Source organism: Lissotriton helveticus, chromosome 3_1, assembly GCF_964261635.1.
Source record: "Lissotriton helveticus chromosome 3_1, aLisHel1.1, whole genome shotgun sequence".
Taxonomy (NCBI): domain Eukaryota; kingdom Metazoa; phylum Chordata; class Amphibia; order Caudata; family Salamandridae; genus Lissotriton; species Lissotriton helveticus.
The window spans coordinates 1,646,178,155-1,646,205,979 of NC_136061.1; the positions used below are offsets into that span (position 1 = coordinate 1,646,178,155).

Here is a 27,825-nt window from a genome sequence, read left to right on the forward strand (position 1 = left end):
ACCTCAATCCTAGAGTGAGGGTGGGGGCTTGTGACGGACTGCACCTCTTCATTTGTGGCATAGTGTGCCACTGGATGGCTGATTTGCTCCAGTTTCCACATCTTCAATAGAGCGAAAGCTCAGAGGAAACAAAGTGTTCCAAAATGTGTTTGGGGCCACCCTTCCAATCATATAAAGGAAAGAATTATTAGGACTGCACTGGTGGTCAATGTGTTAGAGTTCCTTCCACAATATGGAAGAGTTCGCACAAGTGTCTGCAGTCAGTTATGTAATACTGAAGTACCACAGGAGCGCTAAAAATGTGAGCAAATGACTCTTGCTTTGCTGGGATACTTCGAGTTATACGACCACAAGCACCCCAATATGATGAACCAATTGTAAACTTTAAACAGTTCTTTTAACGCAGACAGAGCTTCAATGTACCTTGATGCAATAAGATTAGTCTACCATAGAATATGCGGAAACCACACTCCACACCTGGAACACATGCGTCTGAGGTGCCCAGTGGTCTGGGAGGGTCTTTAGAAAAGAACTGCACATTTGCTTATAATATGAAATCTTTAATGTATATATAAATTATAATATCAAGCACCAGCTAGGTGCAAACATTTTATCCACTGAATTCGTACAAATAACGGAATGGAGTCAGAATCGTAAAGTGCATACAGATTAATTGGTAGCAGAATAACACAAAGAAATTTACAAGTTTTCCAAAAGACAGTGCTAAAGTTAAGAAGAAACTTCTCAAAAGACTGAATGGTGTTCATTCCCAAAACTCAAAAAATGCCCATGTAAAACGTTTTCTTGGCTGAAAAGTTTTCTTCTTAAAACTGGTATTCAAATGACATCACATAAGACTAACAAAAATTTAAATGCTAACCTGTGAAAAGCAACAAATGAGAAAGATGGAGAAATTGACCAAGCTAGATCCTCATTCGATACGGAAATTATGGTAAGGGCGTCCTATAAAAGTGTTTGGAGTACATTTAATCCAGCAAAATCGACTAAAGACTACTATCAAAACTGTGCAGCATCAACACAGGAGGCATTCAGTACAAAGATGAAAACGAGTTTATCAAATTTAGAACTGGACTCGTTTAAAAAGTGCAGAAAAATATATTTTCAATCTAACAATAAACACTGATCACGATTATATAAAATAGTGGTTTCAGTAATGGTCCATTCTAACTGTTCTTCGCTTTTTCAATGTATATGTCCATATTCAAAGGAGATAAAGATGCACATATGCAGATGTTGTTGGAAAAAAACATCTTATGATCAAAGTTTTCTGGCTAGGGTCTTACCCGAACAATATTTAATTAGATTCATTGTACATTACATCAACACTTTATTGGTTCTTGGATCTTTCGATCAGTGATCTATGCCTGTATATTATAGAGCAAAATCAAACATCTATCCTTAGTAACATTCTAAGGAATAGATCCGGTTTATTAATGTGGATCTTCAAGAACACAAACTTTCTTTTTTTCTCTTACACAAGAGCAATAGTCAGTCAGTCATATATGGAAAAAATTATAAAATTTGAAGTTCAAAAGGAGCTTTAGCTCCTACACTTTTCCAATGCCTGGTCTGCTCCACGGATCCGTGATGCTATTTATGTGAATTCCACTTATTCCATTGAGAAAAAACAGGAACACAGCAGTGAATTCACACCAGTAAGGCAAGGTGAAGCCAGTGAATGTCACATAATTTCTCAGGATAATTACAAATCCCAACACACCTCCAGAAGACAGAACAAATGATACAATAATGAGAAGAGATCCCAGGAACCATTTACGCCTGGAGTGAACATCTTCGCAGATGAGGGAGACCATCATAAGCTCAAGGCCGAAGATGGCACTGACTACAGCAAACGAGAGCGCACTTCTGCAGAAGATCATTCCCAGGCTTAGCCCTTCCACTTGAGCAAAGTCAATATCTGTAGTACATGTTGGGGCACTGAAGTCATTTGTAACACAGAAGTGCCAAAGTCCAAAGAGCTTTTCATGGGCAAGGAGCCAGCGGCCATCACAGACTGAAATGGATGACAGTATCATGGCTATAGCAGCACAAAGAACAATTAAAACTCTAATAAATGTCTCAAAAAATGATCTGTTGGATTTTCTGCAAGGAGGCAGCCTCGGCACCTATGAATAAAAAACAGAGAATTCAATTAACCACGGAGATCGCTACCAAGTTAATTGTTTTGATTATTGCATAAAGACAAAGGAGATATATATTGCACAGTAAAAACTTGTTTTCATTTATTCATTGGGTGAAACTGGTTTGTCAATATTTGAGCACTGGGACCATGTGAGATTCTCAGGACATCTGTATGAAAGATTTCGGTGCAACAAATCTAAACGGTAGTAGTTTATAAAATGAATGGGTGTGCTACGCTCTTGCAAGCATCCAGCCCTCGTGGTCCAAGGCTTCACAACACTAGAGTACAGACTGCAATATTCGCTTGGTTCGTCCTAACATTTATAAAGTGCCAATCATTATTAACAGTTATGTAATTACGAATTAGAGCAAAGATACATTTTAGTCATGTTGTACCATAAGGGCCTTAAAGTTAAGAAACACCAAAACACATTTAGATCCCCTCTGATTAAATACATCGAAAATGGTTTTTAAAAAAACTGTTAAGCCATTAAAAGATTTCAAGTAAGTCGACAATTTTAAGTGTCTCAGCGGCCTTGTTTTGATGCAAGGGGTTTGGGATTTAGGAGGAAAATGTTAAAGGAGGAAAATCTAGTGGACAATCATTTGTGATAATGAAGGCAATGGGTACGAGTAACAGGAGGCGTTATCTTCAGGAAGAAATAGGCCAGTCGGCGGATTAATAGACTATGCCTGCAGCACAGCTTAAAGCACAATTCAGTCGTCATTTGAGGCCACGTTATTTTGAATTCCACTCAAGAAATCAATTTGTACCCCAATAAACCATACTATCTTCAGATAAGGTAAACAGACATGGGGCCGTGTGGGATTGCAGGGTTGGGGGCTTTATGTGCCATTAACCAATCAAAGCTTTTTTCTCTGAATCCTTGTGAAAGCTTATAAAAATCCATTAAGTAACAAATTTCCTTAACAATTTTCCATTCTGTAGGCAAAAGACTTTAATGTGATGTTAATTCTGCATCTAGGAATTACAATCGCCTGGTATTGGTAATCAAGAGGCCTTTACGACGCTCATGAGTAATGGCCGAATTAGCAGACACAATCGCAATGGACCGCACACCACTAGCCCCTCCTCCGGATCGCCCCTAGTGACTCTGGTACATGGAGTTCTTGAGTGGTTCACCCCAGTGGGTGCAAGTAGGTACTTCTTGAACTGATGATCTCTAGACCCGATACATGTCCCGGGTTTTTGGATATCGCTCAAGACATGGCTCGGGTTTCGGGATAACTTCCCTCATCAGCAGAGAAAATAGTTAGGGGTGGAAGAGAAGGCCGCCAAGCAACCGTCAAAGGCCTCGATGCCCTAACCGGCACGCAGGTGCGTCGTCCAGTAGCCCGTCGGCTCAAAGCTCAAGGGAGCCAATTTGTAGACACAATTGCAATGGACCGCACACCGCTAGCCCCTCCTCCGGATCGCCCCTAGGGACTCTGGTACATGGAGTTCTTGAGTGGTTCACCCCAGTGGGTGCAAGTAGGTACTTCTTGAACTGATGATCTCTAGACCCGATACATGTCCCGGGTTTTTGGATATCGCCCAAGACATGGCTCGGGTTTCGGGATAACTTCCCTCATCAGTAGAGAAAATAGTTAGGGGTGGAAGAGAAGGCCGCCAAGCAACCGTCAAAGGCCTCGATGCCCGAACTGGCACTCAAGAACTCCATGTACCCTAGGGGCGATCCGGGCTCCTGGATGAAGCACCTGCGTGCTGGTTCGGGCATCGAGGCCTTTGACGGTTGCTTGGCGGCCTTCTCTTCCACCCCTAACTATTTTCTCTACTGATGAGGGAAGTTATCCCGAAACCCGAGCCATGTCTTGGGCGATATCCAAAAACCCGGGACATGTATCGGGTCTAGAGATCATCAGTTCAAGAAGTACCTACTTGCACCCACTGGGGTGAACCACTCAAGTACTCCATGTACCAGAGTCCCTAGGGGCGATCCGGAGGAGGGGCTAGCGGTGTGCGGTCCATTGCAATTGTGTCTACAAATTGGCTCCCTTGAGCTTTGAGCCGACGGGCTCCTGGACGACGCACCTGCGTGCCGGTTCGGGCATCGAGGCCTTTGACGGTTGCTTGGCGGCCTTCTCTTCCACCCCCAACTATTTTCTCTACTGATGAGGGAAGTTATCCCAAAACCCGAGCCATGCCTTGGGCAATATCCAAAAACCCGGGACATGTATCGGGTCTAGAGATCATCAGTTCAAGAAGTACCTACTTGCACCCACTGGGGTGAACCACTCAAGAACTCCATGTACCAGAGTCACTAGGGGCGATCCGGAGGAGGGGCTAGTGGTGTGCGGTCCATTGCGATTGTGTCTGCTAATTCGGCCATTACTCATGAGCGTCGTAAAGGCCTCTTGATTAAGTTGGATCCAAAACTCGCCAATCTCGCCCTATGGATCACGGCTCCAAAGCCAATGGTCTTCTTTTTGGTGACAACCTGGTTCGTGACCTCAGCAGGTTGGTTTCTACCTTTGCCTCTTTGGACAAAGCCCAACAGTCCATCAAGAAGGTCTTTACCCCTCGTGTTTTTGGGACGGGCCGGACGAGGCAGGGGCCGTTCTTCCAGCCGTCCTTATAACCAAGGCTCCAGAGGTTCCTACGGTAACAACCAGGATTACAAGCCACAATTCTACCCACAGCGAGGCCGTGGCTTCCGTGGCAGAGGCCAAAAAGGCTATCGCAACCCCAACTCCAACCAGCAAGGTAAGCCCTTCTTTTTCCCCTCCTGTAGGGGGTCGCCTAAAACTCTTTCTGGCAAAATGGCACACTATAACTTCAGATCCTTGGGTCTTAAACACTGTTCAGGGCTATCTTATAGAACTCTCTTCTCCACCTGTCCAGACCTCTTTCCCTCCTCCTCTAGTCTTCTCCTCGCTTATGGCCGATCTCATCTCAAATGAGGTCAACTCTTTACTTCTGAAACAAGCCATCCGCATTTTTCCCTTCGACTCCTCAGGCTTTCTAAGCCCCATTTTTCTGGTACAAAAGAAAAACAAGAAACTACGTCCAGTAATCAACTTGAAGTGGTTCAACCAATTTGTGGTGTACCGTCATTTCAAAATGGAGACGATTCTTCATCTACGGGACACTCTTCGCTCCGCGGATTGGATGGTTCGTTTGGACCTGCAGGACGCCTATCTTACTGTTCCTTTTCACCAGTCCCACTGGAAGTTTCTGCAATTTCATTGGTCAGGAGTGACCTACTGTTTCACCTCTCTTCCCTTTGGTCTATCTTCGGCTCCATGGTGCTTCACAAAACTATTGAGGCCAGTGGCCGCCTTTCTTCGCTCTCTCGGGATCAGACTCATCATCTACTTAGACGACATTTTGATCTTGAACTCAGACAGACAGGATCAGCTGTCAGATTTACAGACGACTCGGGCTCTTCTCCTAGACCTGGGCTTTCTCATCAATGTCGAGAAGTCGTCTCTGACTCCATCTCAGAACACGGAGTTCTTGGGTTTCCTAGTGGACTCAGTAGCTGCGTCTCTCCGCCTTCCTCTTTCCAAGGTTTCCAGAATCTAAGCGGAGATTGCTTCCGTCCTTCAGACCTCTCTTCTGTCTCTTAGGTCCCTGGCCAGGATCGTTGGTCTTCTCTCCTCTTCCATTCAAGCCATCTTCCCAGGTCCTTTCCACTATCGTGCTCTCCAAAGACTAAAAATCAGACATCTTCGCCAAGGTCTTGCCTACGCAGATCTCGTCGCCCTAGATCTCGAATCCCGCAACGAACTTCAATGGTGGATAGACCATTTAGATGCGTGGAACGGGCGCACTATCTTTGCCTCAGCCCCAGATCTTGTATTAGAATCTGATGCCAGTCTATCGGGTTGGGGCGCCCGATGTGGTCCAATCTTGACTGGAGGTACATGGTCTTCAGAGGAGTCCAAATTGCACATCAACTGTTTAGAGATGCTTGCAGGTTCCTTTGCGATTCAAAGCCTGTCAAAAGACATAATTCGTTGTTCCATCCTCCTGCGTATGGACAATGTTTCTGCGGTCCGCCATATCAATCATCTTGGTGGGACCAAATCAAAACCCCTAGCGGATTTAGCGAAAAGCCTGTGGGAGTACTGTCTAGCTCATCAACTTTCCCTAACAGCAGAGTACCTCCCAGGAGACCTCAACTCAGTAGCGGATTGGCACTCGAGGTTCCTCCGAGACTCCAGCGATTGGAAGCTCTGTCCCTCCGTTTTCCTTTCTCTTTCTCACAAATGGGGTCCCTTTTCTATCGATCTATTTGCTTCCCGGCTCAACTCTCAATTGCCCCGGTTCTACAGTTGGCGGCCGGACGCTTTGGCCCTGGCAACGGATGCCTTCCTTCAGGATTGGTCTTGTCACCTCAACTATGCTTTCCCCCCTTTCCTCATGATCAACAGGGTACTTTCTCAGGTTCGACGACAGTCCACCTCTCTGGTGTTGGTTGCTCCCTTTTGGCAAGCTCAGATCTGGTTCCCCTCTCTTCTAGAGATGGCGATAGACTTTCCAGTTCTTCTCCCATCTTTCGAGGATCTTCTTCTCAATCCCCAAAGCGATCGCCACAATCTTATCTTGGACAACTCCTTGACTGTCGGCCTGGAAAGTTTCTGGCCTTCCTCTTCTAACCTCTTTATTTCACAAGAAGCTGCTCTCTTTATCAGCCAAGCCTGGGCTCCTGGAACTTCCAAGGCATACAAATCCGCCTGGTCTCTTTGGGCAAGCTGGTGTTTGGAAAGGAATATCGATCCCCTTTCAGCCCCTTTGAATTTTATCGTTAATTTTTGGGCTTCTGAAGCCAGTGCCGGTAAGGCTTATCGTACTGTCAACCTCTATCGTTTGGCCATTTCGCTCAACCACGCCCAGATCGATGGCAAACCAGTTGGCGCTCATCCTTTGATCTGTCGCCTCCTCAAAGGTGTTCGCTGCTCCAAACCTCCGTTGGCTAAGTATACCTTTTTTTGGGATGTTTCTGTGGTGCTTAAACTGTTTACGGACTGGCCAGAAAACTCTGCCTTATCTCTTAAAATGTTATCTGCTAAGCTTACTATGTTATTATGCTTAATATCCATCAAAAGAGTTTCTGATGTTAGAGCTTTAGATATTTCTTCTCGTCAATTTTCCCCTACAGGTGTGTTGTTCCAGATTCGCAGACGAACCAAGACTAATTTAGACTCTGTTTTTTATCCTTATTTTCCTGCTCGCCCCCAGTTATGTGTAGGACAGTGTTTGAAGGTGTACGAACGGAAAACAGCTGATCTCAGAGCGCCCTCTTGTTCCCAACTCCTTTATCTCTTTCCGAAAGCCCCATCTTCCTGTGTCCTCCCCTACCCTTGCCAGGTGGGTTCGTTGGGTGATGTCCCTTGCCGGTATTGACGTCTCCGTTTTCGGAGCGCATTCGGCCAGGGGAGCCATGGCTTCCAAGGCCTTTTGGTCTGGCTCCCGCTTGGAGGACATCCTGAGATCAGCCGATTGGTCCAATGACAGTATTTTTCGTATGTTTTATTGTAAGCCTATTCATTCGGTAGCTTCTGATGTTATTGATATGCTTTGAACAAGCATAATAGGAGCCTCCGGTCTTGCCATAGAGGAAGTGCGCAGTCAGTTTGGTCTCTTATCTATGTTCCTAATGCGGATTGGTTACTGAGTTATCGTTTTTTTCCCGTTCCCATGGCCCAGTTGTCGCCTGGCCCTCTGGGAACTGTGGTTCACTTATCTTGGCTGCTGTAATAAATTTGCAAGATAAGAAATGCATAATACTCGCCTCCGTGTCTTTAATAAAATTAAGACTTTCCGTCATAACAACTAGGAAAATCTACATTTCATCTTATTATGATTTACCTTTTAACCCTCCCATATCCAGTTGTTTAATATCTAACGGTTTTTATTATATTATTATTTAAGAATTTATAAAGCGCAGCTGTCACCATTGCAGGCATCCTGGCATCCTGGCGCTTACACTCTGCTTATGCTCTATTCATTGGTCTCCTGGGTTTCAAAACAAGCTACTAAAATTAACGATACGGGTCTCGCAGAAACCAGTTTTAACAGGAGTACCGCATGTTTTGCATTCCACTTGAGAATATCTTCCTGTAGGCGTGACAGTATTATCAGCGGTTGAACACCTCCAATTCAGTACATAGTAGTGTACAGAACACTTCATCTGCTTCTACAAACACATATAGAACCACTGTGTGAAAGAAAAAAAATTCTTCTCACACACGGACATTAACAAAGGTTCTATGGAACCATTCCACCATTAAGCGAGGAGTATGAATTTTTCAATTGCTTTAATTTTCATTTTTCAATTGGTTTGATTTACGTACCTCACCTGCCAACTCCTACAAATATCCGACAGTGGTCATAGGATATGTATTGTTAGTAAGACTGCGTTCCCTTTATATTTGGGAAGAACAGAGGGCAAGTGGCATTTCTTTCAATTTAATTTCGGCAGTTGCAGGCCCAAATGCTGCTTAGAAGGTTTACCAAATCAAAATGTACTGGTTTAATTTTCCAAGTACGAACTCTCTGGAGGGACTATTGCCCAAATGAATCGTATTGCAGCACATTTGTCCCTTCATGAATTGCAAGAAATGTGTGAACATTTCTGCCCACTAAATTCAAGTTATGTGCTATCCTGCTTAAGGCCACCAATGGGAATTTAGCTGATCAAAACATGGTGACGAATTATTTCAGAAAAGTCAACACTAACAGTAATTATGCGCAAGTTAAATCGCTGACCAGTTTTATTTAGGAGAGTTTGCAACCCCTACTCAATGTAGCGACTTCCATACTGTAAGGTGCATCAGGTTTGTGATACAATGGTTTGTATAGTGTATAATAAATGATTCACTGCAAATATATACAAATCTCAACGAAATAAATACACCCAGGGAGGAATGATAGCTTCTTTCCCAATAATCCTCAACAGCCTTAACCCAATTTCCTATAAGTGTATTATGGTTATCAGTTGCAAAAGATGGGAGTCCTTCACGAATAATATGTTTTCATACTGGTCTTTTTACTGTGAATCAATTACCCCATTACAGTACTTTACTCTCTCAGAGTAAAGAAGCAGAGCAGTCCGAGACCTACTCGGGTATGGTGGTGTGGGCTAGTAACCCCAGCTAGCTGGTAGCAACACCACAACTCAATAAATATTTTTCCAGCGAGCGATATTGCGACTGAAAACAAAGTACTTTTTAATGAATATACACACACACATATTTTCTCTCTCTGTCTCTCTCCCTACTAAATACTATGCATTAATTACAAATATGCACAGTTATGTAGGTGTAAATACCTTTGGTGACACCCTTATATCACATTATACCAGATGAGATCTGACTCCTCTACTTACTCATTCAAAAAACGTCAAATGGTTACTCCAGACTAACCATCTAAAGCAATAGTCCCGAAGCCAACATAACAAACTTTTATTTCTTGTTGATACTCTTTGATATCTCTTTCAACGTTGCAATTTTTGTTTCTCCACATGCTCCAAAAGATTGGTTGCTCTTCTGTTACTCCACATGTCCCACAAGATGGGTTGTTGCTCTAGTTTGTTATTTGTGCTTGTTAAGGTCCTTAATGGTGGTGTATTCATTTTCGCGTGTGCTCCTTTGTACAGCACTCCGATATCCTTACGGGTCATGTTTGCGCTTTATAAAACTATCCAAATAAATACATAAATAATAATCCAGTGGGTCCTGAACCCTACAACCACAATACTCCGCCTATACTAGATGAGGTATCGATAAGGAGGAGGTGTCATTATCAATAAGGCATGTCTACTGGCTTTACCAGAGTACCATCGCATAAGTAAAAGCAGAGAATCTTTTAGATTTCACCATTGTAATCCCATGGAGATAAATTGGGACAGTACTAATATGCCATATATGGTACAATTCACCAATCAATAGAGGTTATACCAAGAGCCAATAACAGATTATACTGCTAAAACGTTTATTGTTAATCATCCACAGAGTCAATAAAATACTTGAATCAATAACATGTGTCTGAGTGTCATTCACTTTCATTACACTGCTACTGCCGCTTTAGAACCAAGCAACTGAGTAACCCTCACTATACAGGGTATGAGCGCAAAGCTCCAGAAGTGCTTGCATCAATGCTGCTCTTCTACTGGGGTCATACTAGTCGCAGGCAGGAGGCAGTGTGCAGGCATGCCCCACAACCAGACTGGGGGGGGTGGTGGGGTGGGGCTGTGGTGGGACAGCATGCAAGGCATCAGGCTCCTCTTTTTTTCCTGTGGGGAATGGGGGTTTCCAGGCTCTCCCCAACTGCATCAGGCCCTAGGGGATGGGGTCCCCAGGGATGAAGGAGGTTCGGAAGGTGGTCCAAAACATGTTCTATTCCACACACAAAATTAAACAGCAAGAGAAACAGGATTGTGTTGACATCTGGGGCCTTAGCCTTCACCTGGGGAATTAGAAGTTTTTGTAGCAGAGTGCCACATGCTTCTTTCAGCAGTCAGTCCTCCTGAGGTAACTAACTTTAAATGCCTGTATCTCCTGCCCCGGACAGAGCGTTACATTACAGAAACTGTGATTAGTAACAAATAAATGAGAAAAACGCATTGTTTTCAATTATTCACTGCTGACCTTCTCAATAGCCTGTAAACTCTGTGTATATACATATTGTTAACAGAATACCAATAATGCCAGAAAATTGTTAATGCAAAATAGCATGTCTATTGTTGTCAAAAACAATTTCCTTCTTTTTATGCTGCCTATGCTCTACAGCGATTCACTTCAACTTTCTTTCTCAGAGGTTAAGGATAGGCCTGTAAGGTTTGGGTTATTAGTTCAGTATGGTAAGTACTCACCTCAAGTAATAATCATGATCCTTGCTAGGATGAACCATTAAACTCACTAAATATAGCTGGGATCAACCCCCTGGTAGCTATAACACAGTTCAGACAGGCTTAACTTGGAAGCACTGTAAATAGTAATGAAGCTGAAATGAAAAACAATAGAAATCTCTAAATGAATTAGAAAAACTGAACAAAATTGAACAAACAAAATGAACACCAAAATGGCAAAAATCCAATAGAGGGAACTGGAGATATAGTTTTTTTGTTGTTGAAAGTTTGAAGTAGAAATAGCGCCAAGAAGCATAAAGGGGCAATGATAGTCAATGGTAGCAGTAGAATAAGACCTAGGTGCAATTTCAAACTGACCACAATGGAGCATGGGCCGGATTCACTGAACAGTTTAGTCCTGCTCAAAGATCTGAACTTCTGGCTTTAGGCTTTTAAGCTGCAATCAGTGACAGGAGGCCACTTCCTAAGCCTCCAAGGACGGAAGACTAGGCACTCAGAGTCTCAAAGGGTGGCAGGCAGACACGAAAAGGAGATTCTGTTCCCAGTCCATTTGCCACTGGTCATCTGGGCAGTTGCAGGAAAAGATGTCCTCTAACTTGTTGTGTCCCTGTAGCTTTAACAAGCGGTCAGCCTTATGACTCTTGCAGTCCACTTCTTTGTCCTGGGTACGAGAGAGAGCAGGTTAATTCCTCCAGTTTCCAGGACTCTTGTCAGGTTTCAGACAGCAGGTTCAATCCTCTTCTGATCTTCTACAGGTCCAAGAGTGTTCTGAAGTGGGTGCCTGAAGGAGCTATGTTCATACCTGGCACGAGCTTTGAGTAGGAGTGATGACCCCTGGGCTTGCCCTAACCAATAAGGTAAAAGGTTCCTGGGGCTAACCCTATCTACTTTGACCATCTTGAAAATGCCCAAAGTTTTCGCTAAAACTAAACTTGGGCCATGAGGTTTGGGGGTGTATGTGGGGAGTGTACTATGGTAATCCTGGTGTCCCCCAACCATAGAACATTCAAATCCAGTTTCAGACAATCCGTGTATCCCCAACAAGCTCAGGTATAGAAGTTTGTAGAACAACGTTGATATTTCAGCAACGAGACAATAGATACACACAAACAGTTTTGTCAATCTGTTTCCCTCCTTTCAAAAGTGCCCCAAATGTCACATGAAAACACCTGTTTTACAAAAACAATGGGTAACCCAAGGGTATAAAGGAGCCATGGGTATAAGTAATTTAAGGAACAAGGGTTCCTTACAGTAAGATACCATAAAACATATTACATAGAGATACAATGAAATTCATGTCAAGCATCCAAATGAAAATTCAAATGCATTTTTTTAAAACATTTGACCCATTAATGAAGTTGGAAACACAAGCAGAAGGACATCAAGAGAGGCAAAAAGCACTTCAAGGCTCAGACAGTCTTCATTTGACTACAATGAAGACAAAATAATCATGTCACATATACTGTAAAGTACCAATGCTCACAAATCTAGTACGGTTTGTATATGAAAAAACACAGCAGACTTGCCAAGCAGGTCTTTACCCTCCAGCAGGATCGGACACTGTGATAACAAGAGTCCCAATGTGAAGGAAGCTGGTATGGCTGCAGGGGGAAAAAAAGAATGTGCCTAAATGTGTTAGCTACATTGGCTTGTGACAGGATAAGGGCCAGCACTCAGGTCCATCCTGTAAAGGGCACAAAAATACCTTTCCACTCCAAAGACCTTTTGTCCCAGTCTTAGGAGTATGTTCCCACCTCATTTATGCCCACTGAAATATGAAATTACTGACTGGTAGAAGTGGGAGAACAAAATGCACATTTAGTTTCCAGGGACTTCAGGCAGGGCAAATGTAGCTTTTAAAAAGTCATATTTTCACAAAATGTATTGCAGATCCAAGTTCTAGTGATTTGAGCTTGTGATAAAAATTTCGAAAAGTCCAAAAAGTGAATTTGTAGCCGTTTCCTATGCGTAGATAACATTTATTAAACATAATAATCTAGCCCAATGCTTTCCTATGAACAGATAACTCAGGTTGTCTTTTCATGCTATAACCAGGAAGACTCCCTTTGAATTATTCAGGGGTAGAAGTGCTAACACGCTAGTGACCCCTACTTGGGTCAATGACATGCAGTCTAATCGTGAGGTGTGCAATGAGAAGAATGACTGGAAGTTGGCTGAGTCTAGAAGGATTGAAGCTTGTAAAGAGCTTTATGATCAAAGGAAAAGTGTAAAAAAAGACTGTTGTCAAAGTGGGTGATTGGGTTTTGGTTAAAAACCCTTACAGAAAAGGTTCTGCAGATTTTTTAAAACCTACGCAGGTTATCAAAGTCTTCAATGATGCTGTCAAAACGGCCGATTATTGCATATGGAATTTAAACAGAGTGGGTGTGGTCAGAGATGACTTGATTCAAAATCATCCTTTGTGTGGAGGAACAAGATCTGACCCTACAAACTCCTCTGGAAATTAGGATGCTATTCGGAAGTCCGAGAGCGTGTCCTCTCCTCCAGTGTATTTGAGTGAGTATGTAAAGCAATTGACATGCCGATATTTCTTATTATGTCAAGAAGCATAAGGTTTTTGTTCTAGGAAGTTCCTCTTTGAGTTTTATTGTATGCATGGTTTCCTGTGTTCATCTTTGTTTTTTTTTGTTGTTTTTTTTATGCTGCACTGGTTTATAGTTTATCTCATTTGTAAAGAAGGGAGATGTGTGGCATTCTAGGCTTCTGCTTCTGTTGCCAAGAGCTTCAGAATGTCATGATGTAAGATGCTTTGAGATGCAATTGAAGCCAAGCTTGCTCCCTGGTTGCAGTGTATTTATGGATGTGATGCTTTACTAGGAATAAACCTTATTTCCACATCAACCTGATCTCCTGCGAGTGCTTCACTTCGTGACACGCAGCTATTACTCTGAGGAGCATCGTAGCGCTAAGCGGATCATTTGACAGACAGGGTAACTGAGGCTGGAGAGATGGTATTAGATGAGCGCTCTGCAATGCGCATCTGGGTCCATAAAAATCCAGGTTTTCAGGGCCTTGCTGAAAGGTGTTTCTGATTGGATGAAGTGAAGGCTGTTGGGAAGTTGGTTCAAGGCCTTGGATCCAATCACTGAAATTGATTTCCCCCTTGTTAGAGACACGTCTTAAGGCTGGGTGTTTTAGTAGACTTGTGCTAGATGTTCTGAGAGTATGGAGTGATACATAGCATGCAAATCTAGGCTGACGGTAGTGGGGGCCTGAGGAATGAAATAATCTAAAGTTAATTATCAGGATCTTGAAAAAAAATATTTTGTGGATTGGTAGCCAATGTAGTGCTTCCAGTGCAGCAAATGCTGATGACCTCCTGGGCCATCTAGGTACTAGTCTGGCTGCTCCGTGTTGTACCATCTGTACTTTGTGTAGGAACAACTTCTTTGCTCCCACTTAGAGGTTGTTGCAGTAGTCCAGTCTGAATGTGATTAATGCCACTGCGACTGCCTGTCTCGCCGTACTGGGAAGTAGATCAAAGAACTTGGAGTGATTTTATCAAGTGGAAGCTGCACCCACGTCAGTAATATGGCGCGGAGCTCAAGGAATCCCCTCATTTGCATAGGGCACGCCTCTATGCAAACGAGGGAACACCTTCTGTTGATAGCGCTGCCGCTATAAGGGCGCCAGGGCTATCGCTATTATAGAAGGGGATGCAAAAGCTCCTGCACCCCTTCTATAATGCCAAAGTGCCTCGGGCGCACAAAGCAGGCGCAAACGCCCTTTGCGCTGCTGGGGCACCTTATGTAATACGGCTCCAGGTGTGAAAATAGACAGAAGTGAAATTGGCACCCGTGGACAGGGAGGGCTTTTGTGCATACTTCACGAGTCTGTGGCATATGGAAAGGCAGCATCAGAATGAGTGAGGAGCTTGAAGCATATAGAAAAAAGCAGAGAGGGGGGCGCTTGGTAACAGTCAATGAAGACCTATGGGCACAGAGATAGACAATTTGAAGAGCTTGCGGTACAAGAATATCGAAGGCCTCATTACAGGTCAGGCAATTACTGTATGATTTTCATATGTTCATTTTGCTCTGCCCGATTACAAGATTTTCCAGGTGCAATTTTTACTGCATTGCAGTAAGCCAATGTCACCAAGTGTGGAATTAATCTAGGTGAAGTACAGCATGTGGTAAAATAGCATGATGAAAAAAATGTTACACTGATAATTTAAGAATTGGGAAAACCAGAAGGAATTGAAGAAATTATTCCAAGCCTTTCTCCTGCTCAAAGCAGGTGGTAATCTTTGCAATCCTCTACAGGAACATCGTCATACCTCCCACCCACAAAACTGCAAAAGCGCCTAACCTCTAAATAAGAATGCAAATGTCAACTTTAAATATTTTTATTTGCATATATTCCAAAAGATGCTGAACGAACACAACTGAAACACTGCACAGTTTAATACCCATGTGTGGGCCTAGGCCTCCTTTTTACCAATTCATCAGCATTGGCCCGCCCTCTTCCTCCCACTCCTTTCCTACTGTTATGATACCAGTTATGGAATGGGAGCAGCTGAGATATTGGCAACAGCCACTGCAGTTGGGGCCCGGTAGTAGTAGATGTATGAACACTGAAGCACTGGTGACTTCCACTACAATGAAGCAGAATCATGTTGGAGTAGAGCTTACAGGGCCTGGGGCAGGCATGTTGTGCAGAGCCGGAGACAACATTATGCCATGACTGACTTCTGAATAGAAGGCTGCATTCGAAACATGTTTCTAATGCTGCCACCTTGAGATGCAATGCCCAACATTTCAATGGATTATCGACTACAAGCCCTGCCTGCCTGCCCTTTTGGTTAGGGTCAAATCTTCCCAGGCAGTACACGGTTGATGTACGCTCCCATCCATTAAGTCTCAAGGCAAAATTGGATGTGGTGCCTCCGAAGCACTGCATTGAGACAGGGTATTTCTCTCTCATGTGGTTTTCATAATTTGTGACATGCCTCCTAGAACTAACAATATATCTAGTACTGGGCCATCTTGCAGCACTAATCTATTTTAAGAGTGTATTTGTCCCTTGACATTGTGTTGCCTAACGCACTTGCCATGTTTACTTGGAGGGTGCAGGGTGGTACAAGTACAGTGGAGGTATGTCAGGCACTCACACAGACACTCAATTCAATTCATAAAGCTTTATTCGGCATAAAAAGGACCATAAAAGCACATAAAATCACAGCTGCAGAGGTACAAGGTAAACATAACAATTTTAAAAAAACATGCTTTTCCTTGCGTTAATGGATTTACAAAGAAAGGTGGCCGTAAAAAAACAAGCATCGGAATGTTGCATGCTAAAAATCATTTTCGTTGCATCATTTACAGAACAAACTCCATATTTGATAAACATCGGTTTAAGATAAACAATGCGTAAGTTTGTGTAGAGATTGCATATCAAAAGAAAGTGCGTTGTGCTCTGCTTTGAAAGACCATCGCAGGGACAAGGTCAGACCGGGTGTTTTTTGAGGCTGGGGAAGTCACCAGGTGATGTACCAGCCCAAATCTAAGCCTAGTAAACAGAAATCTATGTGAGGGTCGGGTCACCCGAGTTAAATATAATTGGAAACCTTCATTGACAGTGTATCTATTATAGAACATGGTCGAGGACAATAGCCCTGTACTAACCGCCCGCATCCTAGCTCTATACAATAAAAATGTTGACTTCAGCTCGTTTCTAGGTATATCAGCGGCGGCATGCAGGTTAACCAATATATTTACATCAAAAATTTCCTGGAAACTATAAATGATGTATTTTAACCAGGGAATCTTATGATAGTTGTCCAGTGTGAGACGGTTCTCTATAACAGATCTATTGAAGGATGTCTCCTCCTTTAGCCAGATGGATCGCCAGATCATTAGGGGCCTTAGGGACGTCAAGTCTGACAAGTAGTCAATCGCCCGTTCTCGATGTATTAACTCAGTTGGGGCAGAAGTAGGTAAACATAATAGCTTTTTGAGAAAACAGTTTTCCTCCGTTTGCAAGCGGCTATCGGGATAGTGCCCCCACACCCCAGCCCCATATATGGCAATTGATATACATCTGGCTTGATAGATCTGCATCATATCCCTGGTACGTCTATCGCCAATCTTGGCCGCAAATCTAAATACCCCGTAAGCGCTTTTAGCCATCTTGGCGCGGACATTGGTAAGTTCGTGGGACCATGATCTATCTTTATCAAAGGTAATTCCTAAATAACAAAATTTGTCTGCGTGTAGCACTTTCTGACCATCTATGAAAGAGGCATGAGACTTCTTACGGCTCAACCCACAGTTTATAGTATGAGTTTTCTTTTTATTGATGAGCAGTTTCCTGTCCTTAATAAAAACAGAGAATCTGTCCATCAATCGTTGGAGACCAATAGGGGTCCTAGACAGTAGCACGGCATTGTCCGCGTACAGCAATACCGGCACTACAGTCCCTTTAACCTGGGGGGCATCAGAATGAACAGTTTTTAAAACCACATCTATTTCATTAGTAAACAAAGTAAAAAGGAGGGGGCAAGGACACATCCTTATCTTATACCCCTCTTAACACTAAATCTAGGGGTGCACTCTCCTCTTAGACCAAATCGTACACTACTTTGCAATTTTTCATAGAGCCTGGCTAAAAAAAAAAAAAAAAAAAAAGAAGAGGATACCCTCAGGGGCACCAAGCTCTAGCAGGGTTCTCAATAAGATGGCATTGTCCACCAAATCGAACACACTGCTTAAATCTGCAAAGCAGAGATAGAGAGATCCCTGTTTTTACCAGGGTGTATTTCCCGATCAGAAGATCTAGATTTAAACATTGATCGAGAGTACCACGACCTTTCCGGAAGCCATACTGGGTGTTTGTTAGAATTCCATTTGCCTCCGCCCATTCTTCCAATCTAACCAGTAATACTCTACTCATGATTTTAATTGAGGAGTCAAGCAGAGATATAGGCCGGTAGTTTTTAACATCCGACCTATCACCCTTCTTGTGGATTGGAATGATAATCGATTCTCCCCACGTAGAGGGTGCCCCGTTACTCACAGCTGCATTAAATAAGATTGTCAATATGGGGCTCCATAAAGACGGGGAGGCTTTATATACATCGATAGGGACCCCATCAGGCCCCTGGGCCTTCCCCCCTTCACTGTTGTTAATTCCAAGTTCCACCTCCGCTACACTGATATCCAAGGGCACAATCGGCCATGGGCTATGAATGGTTCCAGATAAATGGTTGGATTTAAAAATTTCCGAGAAATGGGAAACCCAGGACTCACTAGTGACATTTGAAGTAAGCACAGGGATAGAGTCATCTTTAAGAAGCGGGGAATTAACCGTAACCCAAAAAAGGGCACAGTTGGACAATTCCACAGCCTGCGTCAAAGCTTCCCAAGCCTGCTGTTGCAACTCACCCTTTCTGCACTTAAGAGCAAGTTTGTAATCTGATCTCAACTGAGTAATCAAATGCTGGTCCCTTGGCCTTATCGTTAGTGCCTGTTTTAACTCAGTCAGAAGTGACGTACAAGTATGGTCGAACCAACTCGGGCGTGGGTGGGTTGCACTTTACCAGGCCTAGTAAATATAGCGTCTATCGATTTGTTAATACCACTGAAATTATTCAAAACCCGTTCTGGCTTATTGTCAAGACTTACAATATCGTTAATTTACCCTAGACACTTATTGATAATGGTACTAAGTAGTTCTGCGCATTTTTCACCTTTCCATTTTAGCCTCACACCATTCAGCCTATGTGGTTCAAGATTCTCCACAATTCTCTCACATTGGGCTGTCCTTCTTACCCAAATAGCAATTTCTAAAATGATGTAATTATGGTCGCTCAGAGCGGTCTCTTCAATCATAGGAGCCTTACAATAGGGTACTATATTGGCGGATACAATAACATGATCAATAATAGTGCTTGTATTCCTACCCGGGAACGTGGGGACAATATTACCATTAGAATCATTTGAAAATTGCAAAATGTCCAAGTCTTGGTCCGCCATAAATTTGTTAAGTGACTCCCCATATATATTATGGCGGAAATGCAAATCGTCCACTCCTGAATGTTTTTAACCCCGCAGACCTTCTGAGTAGACCGGGCACAAATCGGTATATTAAAATCACCCACCCAGATAAAATTTAAAAAAAACATTTACCTTAGCAATCAGTTTCTCTACAGTGACAACTAAATCCAGCACAACTCGATGGCGTGTTTTATCGAAAATGTTATTATAAAAATTGAATAAAAGAACATTACGGCCATGCTCCTCGTGCAACCATAGAATCTGAACATGGGCCCCAACATACATATACCTCACCACAGTCAAAGGTTGATTAATAGATACCAGTACTAGAAGCCCCCCTTTGGCTCTACCGGACATGGAGCCCTGCGCTAACAAATTATAGGAGGCGAAACCATCGTAGCTTACTGGGTCGGTACACCATGTTTCTTGGAAACAGATTATATCATGTGAATTTATAAAATTCGTCCATCCCAGTGTATCCCCTTTAGATGCCAACCCGGCAACATTCCAGCTCACAATGGACATCCCTCTGTTGCTCCTGGTACACACCTTTAATTGGGTGGGGTCACCCGTCGGTACATCCCCAGCCCTCTGATCATTATCTTGTCCTCCCCTTACTTCTACAGCATTATTTACATTAACCTCAGGTAGTGGTACTGTGTCATCTAATATTATCCCTTCAATTTCATTGCAACCTAGGGGCACCGTCTCTGCATTATAATAACAGTCGGGGATAAGTCAATCATTTACATCTAAAGTACTTAATGTACTTAATGCTTGAAACCGGTTTGACACAGGTACCTCCGGGGTTGGGAATAAATCTGGGCATCTACCTGGCAGGGTGGGGGACCTCTCTTAGATCTATCATTGAGTGCATGGATTATAGGACTATAGAAGAAGCCAAGTGGGCGCAGGGTAATAGCCTGGTCAGAGTGTGCTAGTGAAGACGCTCTTATCAGGGAAATTGCTGCATAGTGGGGATTTTTAAAATTAATAATGACAGTCCTCCTTAATACTTTTGTTAGAATTACCAATTCAATTAACCCTTCTGCTGGTATGGATCTGGTTGTTGAGGTTCACTGGGAACCCATTGTCTATTCAACCAAAATATCGTTTTATTTTTAAGGGAGTCATGGGATTCCATCTGGTTCTGATGCAAACCATGTTCCAGTGGTGGCACGTTTGTTAAAACAGCCACATACACTCATTTTCTCCTGCTTCAGCCCCACCCTGTACCCCCCTCAATACTCCTTTGGAGTATTATGCTCCTCTAAAGGGGTAAAGTTCAGTTGTGGCACATCATGAATTCATAAGAATATACAGAATTAGGCCAGGAAATCGTACTGCTAGAAAATATTTGTAAACTGCTTTTTAGCACAAGAAAATATGCATGCGTAGATTTGCTAAAACAAAAATCCGTTGAGCTTTTACAAGTTCACTTTCCCTCCAATAACCTTTTTTACAACCCCTGGAAAAAGCTTTACTTCTGCCCTTGTCAGGTGTAAACTTCCAACCTTGCTCGGTATGAGAAAAGATTAGAGAAGAGCTGGCAAAAACCCTTAAAACATGCATTTTTGTAGGTTTGCACAGACTCAAAAGGGCATACAAAACTTGTAACTATTGCTTAACGCTACCTCCAGCTCCAGTACTTCGACCTGCAGAAAGGTGGCAAAATAAGGAAATTACTAGATTTCAAACCCTACTATACGAGCCCTGGTATAATCAGAAAGTCTAATGTCAGAGTTTTTAGATCTCGCCTAGCGTTGCAGCGCACAAGCACTGCTCGCTCTGTGAGACATATTGTGGAAGAGGAGATTTCAGAAGGGGACTTGAAGCCCCGCCCTTCATTTTCATTGGCTGGTGTCGTTTATGTAAAACGGTGGCCTCCGATTAAAACTGAGGCTTTTTGGTTTCTGTCTTTTCCCCTTTTCGTCCAGCCCATCCGGACTGGATGGTCTGCTTTTTGGCTGTCGTGAAGCAATTTCTTATCTTTAGAAGGCGTGTACTGCCGGAACAAGTTTCCGATGGCTTGTTACTACGCTAAATGATTTTTTAATTTTTATTTCTTTAATGAGCACAGCGCCCGCTAGGAACACCGCGCTCACTTTATTTAGATTTTCGCGGCGTCTACTTCAGGGACACCGCGCTCATCCCAACAGCCTGCATTTGACAATTTAGTGCTTCATTTACTTTTTACTATCATGTTGCACTTTGTTCTGTTAAAAATTTGGTGCAAACTCACGTCTTTACAAAATATTGTGCTGGCGGAGACGTTTTCTTTCATCTTTTACATACTGCACCACGCTTTGCAGGCAGACCACCCCTCTCTCTCCTGGTGCCTGCTAGCGTTCATTGAGCATTATGAAAAGGTTTGAATGCAAATATATGAATATATACTCTAATTTCACTGTAAAAGCTACATGGAACGGCTTTAATAGTGTAAATGTTTTTCTATACGTACGAACGTTGATATTCCAACCTTACAGAAATCCTTTACAATGTTGTACATAGAAAGCAGATATTCTGTCTGTCACTGCATTGCTCAGTGTTCAGTTCGAAATGCATTTTGGAATAAGTGGGGTAAGGTTATAGGCATGTAAAGGAGGGGGTTTGAGACATTTGAAGGAATTAATCTGACAGTTTAGAGGGAGGGGATAGGAGTCATTTGGGGGAGGGTTGTGGGGGGTGTTTGAAGGAAAGAGGCAGGAGAGGTTTATAGAAAAGGGTTAAGTGTGAAGTAAGGAATGAGAGATGTGACTGTGGGGGTGAGATGTAAACTAGAAGAGGATATATGTGCATGCAGGTGGTTTGAAAGCCCTCTGGGCCGTATTTAAGTGAGATTTTAAGTAGAGTATTTCAGATAACCTACCCTGCCAGGCCTAACACCTTTTTAAAAGGAGCATGGTCTGGAAAGCTTGATAGAACTTCTTCCCGCAAATGTCGGAGGTCATTCAAGAGGGTTAACTAGGGCGAAAGGTATCTGCGGGCGGGTTGAGTGATATTGTTCTCCGGGGAAGTTGGTGAATGTTTAATGCTTGTGCGTCTGTGGAGGGCCTCTGCTCTCCCACTCAGAGGTCAGTCTTGGCTGCCCTGCATTGTGTGCGTTTGTAAAAGGAAGTGGAATACAAGGTTTAGTTCCATGCCTTCTTTTTGTGCCTGCTTGTCCTGGATTGGCAGCGCTGTCTTGGACATGCCGGGGAGGGTTGGGATAGGCCTGTCGGGAGCGCCCCAGCAAGCGGAAGTCTGTACAGTAAGTTTTTGCCCCTTCCCGGGACTGGGACGAGCGCGCCGATGTTACATTGTAGGTGTGCATGGCCTTGAAAACAAGTTGAATGATGTGTTTGTGTATGCAGAGGCTGTGTAGCGCTCGAAGCTCCAGGAAAGACGCAGAGGCACTATGAGGAAGGCAACGCAAGCGTAAAATGATGCGTTTGTAGGGAAAACGTCCTGGAGTGCTCAGAGGCGCAAAGAAAAGAAGCGGAGGCACTAAGAGGAGGCGTCACAACGGGACTCCACATGGGCGTCGGCCATGAAGTGGGAGAGTATGGATTGAGATGCATTGGCAGAACTGCACTTAGTGCTTTATTTGGAGATTAAAAGTGTAGAGACTCATTATCCCAGAGTCAATGTTTGCTACTGAAAGGTGCAGGTACTTTCATTGGAAATACTACCTCCCACCTAAGAAGTGCAGGCGCTCTCATATTAAAGTATTGCGTCCCTCCTAAGATGTGCTGGCTCTCTCATATTGAAGATATTGCATCCAGACACTGCTTGTGCTCTGCAACACCCTGGGGGGCTGCAGAGGGGGACAGAATTACATTTGAGCTTGTTGGGCCCGCAACATGACCGCGTGAATCTAATCAATTAGGGACAGTCCACGGACCCAGGCATTAAACACAGAGGAACTCTGTGAAGAAAAAAATGGGGGGTGAGGGGTGTTCTAAAACAAGCAGACGTTTGAGAACTTATCCCAGCACAAGAAGCAATTTCAAAGCAAGTGGCATTTTTTAATCAGCCTTTTATGCACCCAACCCCCCCCCAAAAAAATAATTAGATACGTTCTGAAGAACGACCCTACTAAGCCAGCAGTCAGCTGAGTAATTTAATTTAACATGTTTTTTACGTAACTGTAGATCTTATACTATGGATATAGATTGTAAAGCCAGACCGAGCATTTAAAATACTTTTGTTGTAAATGTCTTCGTGTGAGTAAAGTCTGGTGTTTCTTTTACTAGCTCCCACACTCCGGCACGTTGGTGCTCCGTAAGCCTTTATTTTGCCGCTCGAATGTTAACTCTCGGAAGGCTGAAGCTCACACGATGAGACAAACATTCAAAAACATTTGTACTGCACCTGTACCTTCGATAAATGCAAGCATCGATTTTCCGTTATTTTATGCGGAAAGAAACTTTTATAATGTTACTTTCGTCTTACGTTTGCTAGAGTCTTAGATTTAAAAAAAAACTGAAATAATTATTTATATGCATAAGTGGCCCTTGTGCCTCAGAACGTTACTAACAACCCTCACTCGATCATTTTCACCGTGACTCCTTGGTTTTAGTTATATTCCTATTCCATAGACAGTCTCAATTTCGCACAGGGTGGGAGCGCCATTGCAGGAAGTGTGTTGGGTCCAGGGGCGTAGGAGACACTAAATTTCTGGGGGGGGGTGGGGGAACAGGGACAACCTTTTCGACTTTCCAGTGTCCCTATTCAAATCGACCATTGTCAAGGAACCGTACACTCCGTTAAAAGAATACAATTGCATAGTTTTGTAGTGAAGTTTGCAAGAATGCTTCGATTGTTATTTACATTCACAACATAATTAGACCAAATGTGAAAAAACATGTTTTTGAATCTATCATCTTCATGCACCGGGCAAAAAAATGTGGGATGAAAAAGGAAGAATAAACTGAATGCACTTCGCGACATGTGCATGATTGTGAGGGACTGTACAATTTCCTTGTGAGGAAACACATCTTTAACAACTGTCAAAATCAGCAACTGCACCAGTACATGGTAAACTCAGATCTGACCTCTCCCAAAGTATTGGGAAATCAGGCAGACTAGTTTGTCCGTACCAGAGTGCAACAAAAGTCTCATGGTGGGGCTGACCAGAAGAAGCAAGAGCATTCTAAGGCCCAAGAGAAAGGTGGGGAGAAATCTAAAGAAAGAGTCTTCTGAAGGTCCTCAAAAATCTTTCTCTGGGGGTAGGCCCATTCCTCTTCCTACTCTAACAAGAAACCTTGGTGCTATTTGTGTAATGAAAAAGGTAAAAGGGCAAAGGATGCCGATTGCTCTAAGGCTAGCACCAATGCTGCTACTACTACTACTACTCCTAAACCTCCTAGTGCCCCTTAACCTCCTAGTGCCCCTAGGAATAGCACTGGTAGTAGTACGGCCCCCGAGTGTTTAGCTGAGTTAACCTTGTGTACTAAAGTGGGTTCTGGCCTAGTCAGGACACCCACTCAGGCTGTTTTAGTCTGTGATGGTGGCACTGAGCTTGCTACCCTTATTGTAAGTCCCACTAACTTGGGCAAATACAGACAACAGACTCATCAATGGTCAGTAAGCTGTGGCATACAGGTACACAGGGGCCAGTTTCACTATGGTGACAGAAAAACTTGTGTCTACTGAGCAGATTCTATTTGGACAGATTTACCAAGTGACCAATGCGAACAATACCAGGACAGATCATTCCATGGCATATGTCAATCTCAGCTGGGGAGGGGTAACTGGCCCAAAGAGAGTTGTGGCATCCCCCGACCTACCTGTGGACTGGCTACTGGGAAATCATTTGGAAACTTCAGCCTGGTCTGAAGTGGAGTTCAGGACTCATGCAGAAATGATGGGGATTTCAGCCAGTGCCTTTGCTATCACTAGGGCTGAGTCCCAGAAGTTAGGCACTGTAGGAACCCTGGATCCTGAAGAAATGGACCAGTCAGCTCCCAAGAGAAGGAGCAAGGATAAAGATGTATCCTCCTCTCACACTTACATCGAGAACCAGCCTCCTCAGGGAGATTATCTTAGTACTTGTGAAGGAAATGTACCAGAGCAGCTTGTGCCTGACCAGTCAGAGCAACTAGGGGTAGGGGTCTTTCAATGGAAGACTTCAGTCTGGAGCAGAAGGCCTGTCCCTCTCTTGAACAACTCAGACATCAAGCTGCTGCTAAGGAAGCAGGACATTTCAGTAGGTCCTGCAGGATATATCAGGAAGAGGGGCTCCTGTTTTCTGAAAGTAGAGACCCCAAGCCTGGTGCTGCCAGGAGGTTGGTCATACCTCAGAAGTTCAAGGGTTTCCTATTGACCCTGGCACACAACATTCCCCTTGCAGAATATCTTGTGCAAAGCAAGACTTGGTACAGGCGTGTCCCTTACTTTCATTGGCCCCCACATGTCTGAACACATCAAGGAGTTTTGTCAGTCCTGTATCACCTGCCAAGCCAGTGGTAAGGCAGGTGCCACTACAAAGCCCCCCTTAATCCCACCACCAGTGGTTAGTGTTCCCTTTGAGAGAGTAGGGATAGACATTGCAGGTCATTTAAACACTCCAACACCATCTGGACATAGTTTTATCTTAGTGGTGGTGGACCATGCCACTGGATATCCAGAGGCTATTCTCCTTAGGACCACTACAGCTCCTGTAGTGGCCAGGGCTCTTCTGGGAATCTTTTTTTAGAGTTGGGTTCCCTAAGGAGGTCTTGTCAGACAGAAGTACTACCTTCATGTCTAGCTATATCACTGCTATGTTGAAAGAGTGCGGTGTAACTACACGTTTTCCACATCCTATCATCCACATGGCAATGGGGTTGTTGAAAGGTTCAACAAGACCCTCAAAGGTATGATCATGGGACTCCTAGAAAAGCTAATGTGAAAATGGGATGTCTTACTACCTCGCCTTCTCTTTGCCTACAGAGAGGTTCCTCAGAAAGGGTGGGATACAGCCCATTTGAACTTTTGTTTGGACATCCAGTTAGGTGGTCCATTATGTAGGGACAAAGAAGGTTGGGAGCAACCTCTCAAGCCTCCTAAACAGAACATAGTAGACTATGTTCTGGGCCTGCGTTCTCACATGGCTGAGCATATAAATGCGGCCAGCAAAAACCTTGAGGCCAGCTAGGAGCGTCAGAAAGCTTGACATGACCAAAAGGCTGTACTTACTGTTTACCAGCCAAGACAAGTGGAGTGGCCCCAAGTTGACCTAGGTAATCCAAGAAGTCCCCACAGGGTACCTCATGTGATTCGCCCGAAACCTTTTGTGAACAGGGCTGACATGAGCTTGCTCATGGCCACTGATGAGGGACTGGAGGAAGAGAGTGACCCTCTCCCTGATCTCCTCTCTCAGAACCCTGTTGACAGATCAGTTGAAAGAGTAGCCTTGGCAGAAAGCCTCACTGATCAACAGCAAGCCGATTGTAGACAGGTTCTCAGTTTTCTGGGCTCTTTTCTCTGACACCCAGTCAAGCCACCTGGTGTACCCATGAAGTGGACACAGGTGACAGCATGCCTGTGAAGAGTAACATTTACAGACAGCCTGACCATGTCAGAGACTGCATCTGGACAGAGGTCCAAAAGATGCCAGAGTTGGGAGTCATTGAGGCTTCAGATAGTCCTTGGACTAGTCTTGTAGTACCAAAATCTCACAGCTAGGATGGTAAGAAAGAGATTCGTTTTTGTGTTGACTATAGAGGCCTCAATACTGTTACTAGGGCTAATGTCCATCCAATTCCAAGGCAAATGAACTGATTGATACTTTGGCCTCTGCTCAATATCTCAGTACATTTGACCTGACTACTGGTTATTTGCAAATCAGATTCAACGAGGATGCCAAACCTAAAACAGCATTTTCAACCCCCAGTGGACATTATCAATTTATTGTGATGACATTTGGTTTAAAAAAATGCACCTACTACGTTTCAGAGGCTGATGAATAAAGTCTTAACAGGTTTGGAAGCTTATAGTGCAGCATATCTAGCATTTAGCTGTCAGAAGGCATTTGATAATCTGAATCAAGCAATGTGCTCTTCTCCAATTCTACAACGTCCTGACTACTCCAAACCATTCATTGTCCACACAGATGCTCCTGAGATAGGGATAGGTGCAGTATTGTCACAGCTTAATGAAAAAGGGCCAGGATCAACCAGTAGCTTTTATAAGCAGAAAGTTGACCCCCAGGGAGAAGCGTTGATCAGCTTCTGAGAGAGAGGCCTTTGCTGTGGTCTGGACCTTGAAGAAGTTGAGGCCATACTTGTTTGGCACTCACTTCATTGTTCAGACTCAAACTCAAACTTTTGAGGTGGTCCATTTTCCTATAATGGATGGACTTTTCTGTGGAACATAGACCTGGGAGTAACCATGCCAACAAAGATGGACTTTCCAGATATTTCCACTAAGAAAATGAAGCCTCAAATGGGCAAGGTCAGCCTCATCCTTACATTTGGGGCGGGAGGGTGTAGGAAAATAGGATCTGCTTTCATGGTTCCCCCCACTTTTTGCCTGTGGTCAGAGTGTTTTGACTGTAGCCTGCTGGGATCCTGCTAATCAGGACGCCAGCAACTCTGCTCTCTGCCCTAAATGGTCTCTGGTAAGTACTTTGGTGCATCCACAATTGTCTACTGGTGTACCATTATACGTCGCTAGTATATGCCACTAAGGTACCCAGGGCATAGGTACACCAGAGGCTTCAAAGGGCTGCAGCATGTATTTTGCCACCCGTGGTCGGCCACTTAAACTTGAATACAGGCCTGCCATTGCAGCCTGTGTGAGATGGTGCTTGCTCCTCTCACAACAGCTATAAGTTCCTTATA

General features: G+C 43.7%; 1 protein-coding gene across 1 annotated transcript in view; it reads right to left on the reverse strand.

Moving 5' to 3' along the window:
• Positions 1-547: 547 nt before the first annotated feature.
• TMEM37 (transmembrane protein 37) overlaps positions 548-27,825 on the reverse strand; it is a 48,251-nt gene continuing 20,973 nt past the window's right edge. The window contains exon 2 of the mRNA XM_078682394.1: positions 548-2,147. Within this exon, the coding sequence (XP_078538520.1) occupies positions 1,569-2,147 (579 nt within the window). The 3' untranslated portion in view covers positions 548-1,568. The remainder of the gene's footprint in view (positions 2,148-27,825) is intronic.